The 12976-nt window shown below is 32.4% G+C and overlaps 1 protein-coding gene across 1 annotated transcript in view; it reads left to right on the plus strand.

The window, feature by feature from the left end:
* CNTN6 (contactin 6) overlaps positions 1-12976 on the plus strand; it is a 493040-nt gene that overhangs the window by 423437 nt on the left and 56627 nt on the right. Inside the window, exon 12 of the mRNA XM_007500105.2 lies at positions 2012-2139. Coding sequence (XP_007500167.2) covers positions 2012-2139 — 128 coding nt within the window. The remainder of the gene's footprint in view (positions 1-2011; positions 2140-12976) is intronic.

Raw genomic sequence — 12976 nt, forward strand, 5'->3', positions numbered from 1 at the left:
CTCTCTTTTTCTGACTTCCTAATTTGTATTTAGAAGGAAGAATGTCTCACTCTGACCTTTCATTGACTCTGCCACGCCAGAATTCAGTCTGTGGCATTATTTTAAAGTTGGCTGGAGGGGATTGTTGGAAGGGCTTGACTCTTAATGCCTTCTCTAAACTACCATTTGGGTTCTGTCCCCAGAAATACCACAGGGAATTTTTAAAATGATGTAGCCATGTGGCAACTACTTCATTCTCCTCAAACTTCACCTCCTAATACAACTTAAGAAGGACTTGCTTTATAGAATGTAACTAAACAAGCCATTCCCTATTTCCAATATACCTTTGTGGCAGAGCAAGAATTGAACAGACCTATTAGACTGCAAATTACTCTTAAACCTTGTAGTGAACTATTGAATTCTAGAACTTATAAAGTATTGTAAAATCACTTGGCATAAATCCTTGGAGCTGGGGGGGAAAAGGTCACTGTCCGATATACAGCAGAGGGCCTTACTTTTGTATTTAGTTACATATCACTGAACATTCAAAATACAGGTGTGACTGCTTCAATTCATTGACAGTGAGTAGAACACAGTCACTGATAATTAACCTCCAATCAGAAGCTGATTTCAGTCAAATCCCCATCTGATGCTGTACTCTGCTGGGAGCGTGACACTGTTTCAAAGCGGATAATTAACTCTCTTCGCTGTATTGCAGGAAATACATATATTAGTAACAAAATATATTTGGAAGGTAACAAAATAGCTTTTTGTCATACCTTAGAAAATATCTGACAATTTTCATTCATTTTCATTCAAAAACAATGATCTCTAAAAACATTTTTGTTGATGTAAACATTAAATATCTATAAATATAATTACTGAGCCAAAGCAAGCCAAAATGGATAAAAATTTTAGGTAAGGAGTAAGGATCATTTGGTTTTAAATCACAACCAGGAATATATTGAGTATATGACTGAGAATGCCCAGAAACAAAATAAGTTTTCTATTTCTCTTCTGAAAAATGGTGATAATAATGACATCCATAGTCAAAACTTGTGAGAATCAAATGGGATAATATTTGTAAAGTGACTTGAAAAATCTTAAGCCCTACATAAGTGAAAGCTTTTATAAGAAGGCCTCAAAATAGTTTGTTTTAAAAGCTTTTTATTCACTTAAAATAACTATACACATTGAAATATGCATCCACTTAAGTGGAACAATTATTCCAATTTCTTCTCTATTAAAACTTGGAATTTTGATATAGATTATCATTTTGAGGTTTGCTTCAGTTATGGAGTGGCATATCAAAGTCTGATGCTAACTGGCTTTAAATTCCAAGGAATTTTCCATAGACATATTTGTGTCAAAAGCAAAATCAACATAGACAGGTTTTAACAATGTGTATTTTAATTTTTCAGTGAAAACCTACTGTATACAAGTCTTTCATCTACTATTATGCTTTTGACTTCCATTAAGGAAGGATCCTAGGATCCCCTTTGGATTGCCAAGAACCACAAAAATACCTGCATTCTATTAAACCTGAGGCGATTCCAAGAATATTCATAACATTTTTGTGTTTGAGACTATATAGTTCTCTCAATATGTATGAAGTTCTTGGCTATTTATTGTACAGAGCTAATCTTTATTTTTCCAAAGCTGAATTCAATTTTTACTAATAAGCTAAATGAACTTGTGTACTTTTAAGAAATATAGTTAACAGTTACATTTCTCATTTGCCTAATAACTTCCTTTATAATATTGTTACTTCTCTACTGAATATTAATAAAGATCAAAAATAATAAATTTATATTTTAAGGTACATTATAATCATGTCAGAATTTAGGGAAGGGAGAAGTTTGCATTCTGAAGTAGAGTCAGTAATTGAACATGATCAGACAAATGGAATTATATGAGGTAGTTTTATAGGTTATTATAACACTGAAAATTGAATACTGTCATTGGATAAAGATTTCTTTAATCTGAACTGTAATAAATAACCTTCTACTAATAATATAACTTTTTCCTTTAGATTCTTTATCTTAGACGATGGCAGTCTCAACATATATAATGTTTCCAAGTTGGATGCAGGAACATATACTTGCATTGCCAAAAACCAGTTTGGCATTGCCAAGGCTTCAGGCAACCTGGTCATAAAAGGTACTTTTACTTAATTTGAATTTTATTCATATTGAGAATTTTTCGGTATACCTGATGACATCATTTTACAGTTTTAAGTACCTTGTTTAAAATGTTTAATTCAAAGTTTCTATCCTTCTTACACTAGCGAGTCGCTTGAGGCACTCCTATATTGGTATTTGCCAAGGCCTGCTCACAGAGGAGTCTTGGTCATACCTCTCCTTTGGAACAGAATGATACCATCATAAAACATTTCTCCGAGTTGGTGTTTCTAAAACCAGCTGAACAGAGCTAATTGGTCACAAATTACAGTTTCCACTCAAAATATTTGTGTTTTCTCAAACGTCTTCATGTGCTGGGCTACAGAGATGTTGATGAAGTCATTTAATTCATATGTAATTTGTTAAGTAGGACTTAATTCAGAAACATTCCTCTTCGATGTAATTACCTATGTATATGGGACATGTGTACAACTGTACTGAATATAATGCAGTGCTAAGCTTGTAGAATATAGTTGTTTAAATAGGCAGTTCTTAAAGGAGAAAAAGATTAAAATGTACGCCCAAAACAGAGCATTCATGAGTTGCTACTCTATTCTTACTATCACAAACATCAAAGTCTGTACAGTTAGAGATAGTAAAACAGAATACTATATTTTAAAATCTTTCCAAATATATTCTATTCTCCTATCAAAAATGCCCTCACATACATTCCCAAAGGACATAATTAGCATTTGAAGACAAGAAAAGCCTTCTTTGCTATTTCCCATCTTGGCTATTTCACTTTGCTGAATGCTAATATAATAAGCTACTACATTCGCTTGAAATGGTCATTTGCCTCAATTGATCGCCATCTTTGAATGGCTAAAAGGGACATCTCTTTAAAGCAGGGTGAGATGCTAATTGATCACTGCTCACAAATGTTTCAGTTGTTCATTTAGAACCTTTAGATATTTTTGAATTTTAAACATCCTCAGAAAATGAAAATTGTACGTGGTCATACTTCATCACTTCATTAGCCCATTTGAGTGTCTCCAAGAAAAGCAGAATCCAGCTATGTCCCTGGAAGACATCACTGCCAACTTGTCTCAAGGAGATTTCATTATGACAACTCTTGTCTGCAGAGCTTGAGTACAATGTGACTGGCGAAACGTGATGTGTCAAAATCTACCTGGTATGTTTCATTTTGCAAAACAGCCATTCCAAAGATTGACTTGTCATTTTTTAAAAGTCAGAAACAGACTAAGTGATTCCAACACATGCCATGACTATAGTTTATAACAAAGACTATCTGCAGCCACTTTTCACTCATCATAATGGGAAATAGGTAAATATTCTAAAATGTGATATGACCATGCTAAGGTGAGGAAAATGGAGATAGACATCAAATATCTCATTGGAAAAAAATATAGGGGGCAGCTGGATAGCTCAGTGGATTGAAAGCCAGGCCTAGAGACAGGAGGTCCTAGGTTCAAATCTGGCCTCAGATACTTTCCAGCTGTGTGACCCTGGGCAAGTCACTTGACCCCCATTGCTTAGCCCTTACCCCTTTTCTGCCTTAGAGCCAATACACATTATTGACTCCAAGATGGAAGGTGAGGGTTTAAAAAAAAAAGAAAAATATATAGAAAACGATATATTTGGTTTTCTTCCTTAGGGTATCTACCTTACTTATTTAAAAGTATTTATTAATATCTATTTTTATCAAGTGCCATTGAAGTATATACTATAGGTATAATAGGTAATTACGCTTATCTTCTCAACCAATGAATATGTCTGTTAAACAGCTATCTAGTCAGTACTCAGCTAGTTCTAGGGAATTTGAGCCCCAAATGGAACAATCTGTGCCTTTAAAAAGTTTATAGTCTCTCACAGTAGGGAACTTATTCTAAGTAAGCCCATGTTGGAGTTCTAATAGCATGAGGCTTGCCCATTCTTTTGAACAACTGGGTTGGTTATGAAGATAGCACTACTGCTACAAGATACCCAGATCACCAGTAAAAATTCTACCAGTCCCATCATCCTCATCCATAAAGACAATATAACTCATGCCATCATGTGAAAACCAGGAAATGTGGTATATCTGTGACATAAATTCATGCAGGGTGAAGAGCCTGCGGATCAGTTTCACGTCAAAGCAATGTAACAGTATTCTTCTCTAAAATGATACACTAATATAGAATATAAAACACCCAACAGAGCAGTAGACTTTAGTGAAATCTTCGTAATCTAAGCCCTTTATCATTACAATCATAGCAATCTTTACATGTTCATTTGTAACAAGTATAATTTTGATAGGAATCATTATTATATAAACTAATATTTATTATGATTTCACCAAAAGAAAAGCAAAAAGTACGCTCCCTGCCCTGATAACAGTGTATATTCTAAGAAGAGGAAACATAATATGTAAACAACTGAACATATATAAGATATACAGAATAAACAGGCAATAATCTACAGAGCAATTGGAATGTTAATGTCAAAAGGAACATTTTGGCAATAGTAATGGGGTCCAGGAAATTGGGAGAGGTGTTTTGCTGAAGGTAAGATGTTATTCCATTATGATGGATAACTACCAGTGAGGAAGTTCATTCTGACAGAAATATGAGCACTGGTCCTACAATTTATGGGTTTAAAACAGGGCCTGGGATACTGAAAAATTAAGTAATATATTCAGTTACACAGCCAGTTTGTGTCAAAAGCATAATGTGAGACCACTTCTAACTACTAAGCTACCCAGCTACCCACTACGCCTAGCTGACACCAACAAATACCTTCATCATCATCATCCTCATCCTCATCATTTGTACTATGCACATTAGTATATTATTAATATAGACTTAATTGTAATGATCATGCTCCTTAATAGATCATACCCTTGCTCAAGCCTCAGTTTCCTCATTTGTAAAATGAAATTCAAATAGATGATCTCTGAAGTTTCTACCACATCTATGAGCTATATATAGTATATGTATATGAAATCATAGTATATGAATTGTTGAGATAAGTTTTTAGCCGCAAAATGTAAAGAGAATAACAAAGCTTGAAATGTTTGTATGTACCTGTTATCATGATGGCAGATTTTTTCTTTTATTTGTAGCAGTCAAAGCAAATTCTTCTCTCTGTCCACAACCCTTAACAGGTATTCTGGTTGTCACTGAGAAAAGCTGATAGAACATTCTCTCTTCTCTTTTATCTGCATGAAACATGGAAGAATTTATAGAAATTTCCTGAATCCATCAAAAGTGATTGAAACACATGGATTCTCTCCTCCTTTGCAGTTGACAGTAATACTTTGCTAAGAACACATGTACACACACTCACTCACTCACTTATATGTGTAGATGTACCTATGTATTATTTCCCAAACATCTGAATGAAGTGTGTACGTTTACCTGCATTTATGCAAATGTATATATGTGACTGTGTAAGCAATTCTATAAGTATATGTAAGTATATTTGTCTTTGTAAATATGTACACATACCTACATAAATATTACACATATACACATTTATGTGTATAAATATATGTATATTTTACACATGTGAGATTTTCAATTCAATCTGGATTTTATGTGAAAAATTGTCTCTTTCCAAAAATGAAAAGAATATTTTCCTACTATTTACTCAACTATTTTGTTGCCATTTTTCAGTCCCACCACTGAAAGCCATTGTTGAGTTAGTTTTTGTGTTTTGTTAACTAATGATTTCTGCTTTCCCCCTGATGGTTTAAAAAAAAACAATGATTAGAATGACTTCTTGATAATATGATGGTTAAAAAGCAAATACAGAATATTAGGAAAGTAAGCAAAAAGATGACCTCTTTTAGAACTGACTTATCAGACTTGGTCATGCAAGAAATGTTGCTATTAGATAACACGTAAAAGATAATAGTTACATGATTTAACTATTTTCACACAAACTTTTTTTTAGCTGTTATGGCTTTTCTGAGATGAGAGAATTCTAGAGTCATCTACTACATGGGCTTGAAATTTTGAGTTTCAGAAACTCAGTGGGATGAGGTAATTGTCCATTGCTATGATGAAAGTACAATTAGCATCAATACTGCATATTTCCTTGGAAGGTGCCAACTGTAATTTGAGGCTGCTACAGAAGCATGGGCTGCTGGTTGACAGGAAACCAGATTTAGGTGACTTTCTCTTCTCAAGAGTGATACATTACATTCTATTTAGCTAGTGTATATTTTAGGAAGTATATGAAAATAATATAAAAATCAGAAATTATTTGATTTGGCATTTGGAAAATTATTTAAAAAAACAGAGCAACAGCAGGCTATAAAAATGATCTTGTTTGCAGGCAACATTTGTTTCTGTTTCCCCACTGGAGAAGTTTGGGATGTTCAATTATAGGCCTCATTGCTTCAGCATTATTTTCTACTGAAATGTCGGAACTTGGAAAAGCATATCTAATGTGCAAATTAAGTTTATTGCTGCTCATTTACTTGTTTATTCTTTGTGATAGAAATCTTTATTATGCTAGCATACTGAAGGTCCTATCTGGGTTTCTCCTTCAGAATGGAAATATGCTTTAATATTCATCTAGATTTACTAATGGAGATGGAAAGATAATTGGAAACCTAGAGGCTTTCAAAGGCATTTAAGAGGATTTGAGGTGCCCCACATGAATATAGCTTTGTCAAAAAAAAACATAAATATGATATTAGGAAATGGCAAGATATATTAGGCTATATTAGTTGTACTGTGATTGGTGAAATTATAGGATCTGGATTCCAGAAGGTTTTTTTTTTTAAGAGTTCATAGAAAATTCTAATTTTTGCACTTAAGCTTCAGATTCCAATAATAGTTATTCCAACTGGTTACCAATCAATCAATCAAATAACAAGTCCTGAGTGAATGCCTACTATATGCCAGGTGATTTGCTAGTGACTCTAGATATAAAGATAAACGTGGGTATATATTCTAAAAAAATTGGTTGCCATTTTTCATAAACACATGTCCTTCATTAAAAAACTATAAAATATTTTAAGATAATCTGTGTGGGGGCAGATGGGTGGCTCAGTAGACTGAGAGCCAGGCCTGGAGACTAGAGGTGCTGGGTTCAAATCTGTCCTCAGATGCTTCTAAGCTCTATGACTCTGGGAAAGTCATTTAACCTCCACTTTTCTGCCCTAGAACGAATATACATTATTGATTCTGAGATAAAGGGTAAGGTTTTAAAGAAAAGTTATTTGTGCAATCAATTATTAGATTATCTTACTTAAGGGGAACTTCCTTTTCCTTTCTTACAAACTAAAGTAGCTATTTGTAAGATAAACTGAAAGATGGGTTCTATAATCATTTGTCATCAAAAAGCAAAATTAGAACACCAGAAAAAATATCATTCAGTGATGATACTTTTTTTTAAGGTCAAATGTTTGATTGTATTGCTTGGGAATGATTGAAGAGGAAACTCTCTTTGCTAAAGTAGACCAATATCTACTATGCAATCTGGAGCTTTTGAGAGTGACCTGAGATACAAAGTACTCCAAAGTACTACAAAGACTACCAAAGTAGACATCTGACTCAAAATTATCTATTAAAATATACTCCCTTTTAGATATGTGAATATGCTTTATAAGAACTATTTCATTCTTTCTTTATAACAATCTTGTGAAATAAGGACTATAAGTGAAAAATCTTTAGACTCAGAAAATCCAAAGTGACAGATTATGAAAAAGACAATATTTGATCTCTTACACCAAGGATCAAACCTATCCAGTGTACTACAGTCCCTTTCCTGAGTTCCAGGTAGTTAGAGAACTTCAAGAGTAAACCACTAGAGTTATTCTATATTGATAATCATTCTGAACTGAAACATGTCAAATAAGTCATGCCCACATATAATTTATGCTGCAAATTGCAGCAGGTTCTTTGTGATTGATCTTTTAAAAAATGTAGACAAGAGGGCATCTAGGTAGCTCAGTGGATTGAGAGCTAGGCTTAGAGATGGGAGGTCCTCAATTCAAATCTGGACTCAGACACTTCCTAGCTGTGTGACCCTGGGCAAGTCACTTAACCCCCATTGTGTAGCCCTTACCACTCTTCTACCTTACTACCAATACACAATATTGATTCTAAGGTGAAAGGAAGGGTTATTAAAAAATATGTGGACAAATATAAGCCTATCCTCCAAAAAGACAAAAGCAAACTACACATATAGTGTTCTTGAACTTTTTCCTTTGTTCTTCTTTCTCTTCATGATTGAACTGTGTTTACAATTTTGATTAATATCAAACCTGTTAAGTACATTGAATGTAACTAGACAGTTTGGTTTCATAGACAACTATATTGATTTAGGAATAAACCAGATAGTCCATATTAACTTTCTGGCCCCACAAAGGAACATTTAAAATACATTGTATCCTCTCCATACCTCAGTAACTTTATCTCTGAAATAACATAATGTTATTTTATTTGTCAGTTACCCCTAGTTGTCTCTTAGGTGCTTTGTGAACCCTTAAGATCACAGAATCCACATTGGGTACAGCGGGTGGGAGTCACTGAAAGGAAAAAAGTGTCACTAATTTTAATGCAGGAAATTTTAAATAGAATTTCTGGGTCCATAGTGTAAGGATGATATTAGAAAATAAGTATTTTTATTAGTTTTGAGATAAGAAGTAAAGTGACTGGCTTGACAAAAGAAGTGGGGTTTGAAGCAGAGCTGAGAGAGCATGTTGATTTCAGATATTGACAGTTATAACCATTTTTCTATGTCAATTACTCTCTCTGGCAGTTGGCAAAGACACACTCAGAGACTCTCTCTCAGGACTGGAGGAGGTAACATCTTTGCCTCTCTCTCTGTCTGAGGGAAAGACCTGAAGGAGCTCAGTGTTTTCCCATCCCAACTTGGGAAACACTAGTGACTATCTATTGTGGCTTTTATAGATTGGTTTATATCTGAGAAGACCAAAGAAAAACCTCGTCTTTGGTTTGGACTCTGAGTCTGTTAAGATCTGATTCTTGTTGAGACTCAACCAGCTAGCCTTTGTTATTTTTTTATAATTTGAAGGAGAAGTTAAGAAGTAAAAGGATAATAGTAGTAGTTTGTAATTTAGATAGTATAAATTTGGGTTAGTCAGATCAGGGAGGATTAGTGTAGCCTGTGAAATACAGGACAAGCAGTTCCTTGCAGAACCAAGGAGTTTATTTGGGTGGATTTAGAATCCCTTAGGATTAGAAATCCTTTATTTATTCTTATATATTTCAGTAAATATTTTATGTTTATAATAAGAGTCTCTTTAGCATCCTTGTACCTGGCTCTGAAGGGAAGTTCACATTTGAGCTTCACTTCATCACTGAAGATACTTTTGATTACATCTATCAAAAGCATCTGAACAGTTTTTGAACAGTTTTGAACAGTTTTTCTAACCATTTTGTATAGCTCACCTATATATATATATATAATATATATATATATATATATATGCATGTTTATTTATTTATTTATTTATTTATACAGTTTGGCGAATCAGCTAGGTATTAAAGGCTTTAGATTAAGCCCTCTCAGACTTAAAACTAAATAAGTGCCCTGCTTTTATCCATTTCCATTTAATTTAATTCAAAAAATATTTATTAAGAACCAACTATTAATGACAAGAATTAGGACTCAATTTCTACTCTTTGCTCTCTCTCCTTTTCCTAACAATAAACTTGTTATTTTATGGAATCAAGACTCAGATTTCCTGGACAGATATTTGGTTAAATGAATAACCATAAAAGAATCATCATGTTTGTTGATTAGATAGTAAATAGTAAATAATCAATATAAAAATTGATTTTTGTATTTCATTCCAATTACATGCTATGTCTAATTTCTGAAAATAAACTTCAGAATATAATCTTCAATATCTTCATGCACAGGAGAAGCAGTTCCTTGCGGAACTAGGGAGTTTATTTGGGTGGATTTAGAATTCCTTAGGATTAGAAATCCTTTATTTATTCTTATATATTTCAATAAATATTTTATGTTTATAATAAGAGTCTCTTTAGCATCCTTGTGCCTGGCTCTGAAGGGAAGTTCTTGTCCACGTCAAAAAAATATTTTTCTTGAATCTAATTTTTAAGAAGCAGGCTATATCTATCCCAGAGACACTAAACACCATATTAAGCAAACTAAGCACAAATGAATGCCTCTCAAAGCTTAGTTATATCTCATTTAAACCTTATTTTACAAAATAGTCCATTTTAACATTTGCCAGTTGGCCATTTATTATAATTGCATCCTCATTAGTCCATTAGATTTTTCCATAAGTACAAAACAACGTACAATAGTGATTGTGTGCATTTGATAAGTTTGTCTGATGACTTTTATTTATATTAGTATCATTTTGAGAATCAGCTCTACCTTATAAATTGAATTAAAAAATTTAAATAAATTGAATTAAAAAATACCTTTACAAAAACACCTAGTTATGATTCTGATTCTGATCTTCTTTTCCAAAAACCCTCTGCTGATAAAAAGGAATATCAGTGGAAAATGTATGAAATATATTTGAATAATATTCTATAATATATAATAAAATATTAAACATTTAGTCATGATATAATGTATATTAAGTAGCATCAAATATAATATACAATATAAATATAACATACTATATTAATATATTTATTTTAAATTAAGGCAGAAAAGTGAAACTAACATTTAAATTTAGAGGTAGGCTCATAAGAAGCATGAGTCTTTTTAAAAAGTACTATGGTTTTTTCTTTTACAAATTGTTAATATTTACCAATTTCCCCTCACTCAATGAAGTGTATCCTTTCAAAAATAAATTTATTAAGAAAATCTAACAACTTTATGATTTTAGCTAAAAGTTCATGCTTCATTCTACATCTGCATTTCCCCTTAGATCTCTATTTTAAAATGATTTAATTAACTGAAATCTGCTTTCTCTTTCTTTTACCTTTGACTCTTAAGATGTGGGGAGAGAAAAGAAAGAATATCTTTTAACAAATATACATAGTCAAGCAATACAAATTACCTCTCTGTATGTTAAAAAAATACATTTCTTATTATTTTCCTAAACCTATGACCTCTTTATTTAGAGGTATATAGTATATCTCACAATAATTCTGAAATAAAACATTAAGTAAAAACTATATGAAATAAAAAGCTTAGAGGAGACAAGCAGTTTGTCCATAAGAATGATAAAAATACTTTGAAGAAATCATTCAAGGAATTTTTAAAAACATATAAAAAAGGAGAGTTATACAAATGAGACATAGAAAAAGGATATATCACTTAATGGAAAAATATAAGAAAAAGACAAAAAAACTTACTCTACTAACACCTGCCCTAAAAATCAGAATGAGTCTAATTAATTACTGGGAGACAAAAAAAAACAGCAATAACAACAATTATTCTTCATGTAAAGTAAAAATAAGAAGAAAATATGGCAAAATGTCATATTTGATATCACAAACTAGCCTGGAAAACAAATTAAGGAAAAATAATTTGAGAATCATGATTAACAAGAAATACATGAATAGAAAACAATCTAGTTATTAAAATTCAAGAAATCATTAAAGGAAATTATCCAGACAAATTAGAAAAGTAATACGATTTGAAATTTATAAAATCTATTTAACTACTCTTGGTGGGGAAAGGGGGCCTACTTCTAAAATGAAAGTTGTCAGAAATGTTATTGCCAAAATCCTGAGCTTCTAAACAGAAAAAAAAAAAAACTAACTAAAACTAAACTAAACTAACCTCTCAACAAAAAGCCAGAAAGAAATAATTCAAATATCAAAGAATTACAATCAGCATCAGACAAGATTTGGAGCTACACTGTAATGGAACAGAGAAAATGGAATGAGGAATTTGAAAAGACAAAAGATAAAGGGCTACAACCAAGAATAACTTAAGCAGCAGAATTCACTATAATCTCCAAAGGTAAAATATTTCAACTCCAAAAAAAGGGCACTTCCAAACTTTTGAATGAAAAAAAAAAAAACTTAAGCTTTGAAAATACAAATAAGGGAGTCCAAAAAAAGGGAAATAAAATAAACAAGCAAATATATTTTATAAGAAGGGACTGTTGACTTTCTAATAAAGGGAAGACAGATTTAAAAGTATTTTGAACTCTAATTAATATAGTCATAATAAACTGAGACAAGATAGGTTTCTTATTGTTTAAACATGCTAAAATAAAATAAGAAAAGGAAAGGAATGAAAAGAAGATTGAGGATGGGATATGTTACACCAAATGGAAAGAAAGGAAAACTTGATAACTGATAATCATATTATGCAAGTAGAGCTATATACAAATGTGGGAAGGATGATTCACCAGAATGTTTTTCTCTAAAATATTAAAAAAAAAGTACCAAAATCTCTCTTTCTCTTTTTGTTTCTGTCCCTCTCTGTCTCTGTCTCTGTTATACACATACATATGTATGAGTTTTATGTAGGAATACATTCAGCTCAACAAGGATACTGAAACAGAGTAGGGGAATAAAAAAAGAGGAAGTAAGGATTGATTTTCTGGAGCCCTGCCAGGGAAAGAGGAAGATTTATTGATATCATCTCTGGATGTGAAATTGATAGGATGAATACTATCTAGGAATTAAGTTCACTTTTGAGGCTGCCTCTGCCCCCCCCCAATTTTGTACCATACCTCCCCCCACCCCATAGGGAAAGTGATTGTGTTCATTTTTGCTATATTTTTAAAGTAAAAATCTCTTTGTAAAAGTAAATTAATCTTATGTAATTAAATATGAGGATGCTAATCACTGCCCCCCTACCTCTGAAAATAGGGAAAATCACAGCAAGTGGTGGTTTGAACCAATGTCTCTAGAAAAGGGACTCCCATGGGAAAGGGCATGTTATATTTATAGCTG

The sequence above is a fragment of the Monodelphis domestica genome, chromosome 7 (assembly GCF_027887165.1).
Source record: "Monodelphis domestica isolate mMonDom1 chromosome 7, mMonDom1.pri, whole genome shotgun sequence".
Lineage (NCBI taxonomy): Eukaryota > Metazoa > Chordata > Mammalia > Didelphimorphia > Didelphidae > Monodelphis > Monodelphis domestica.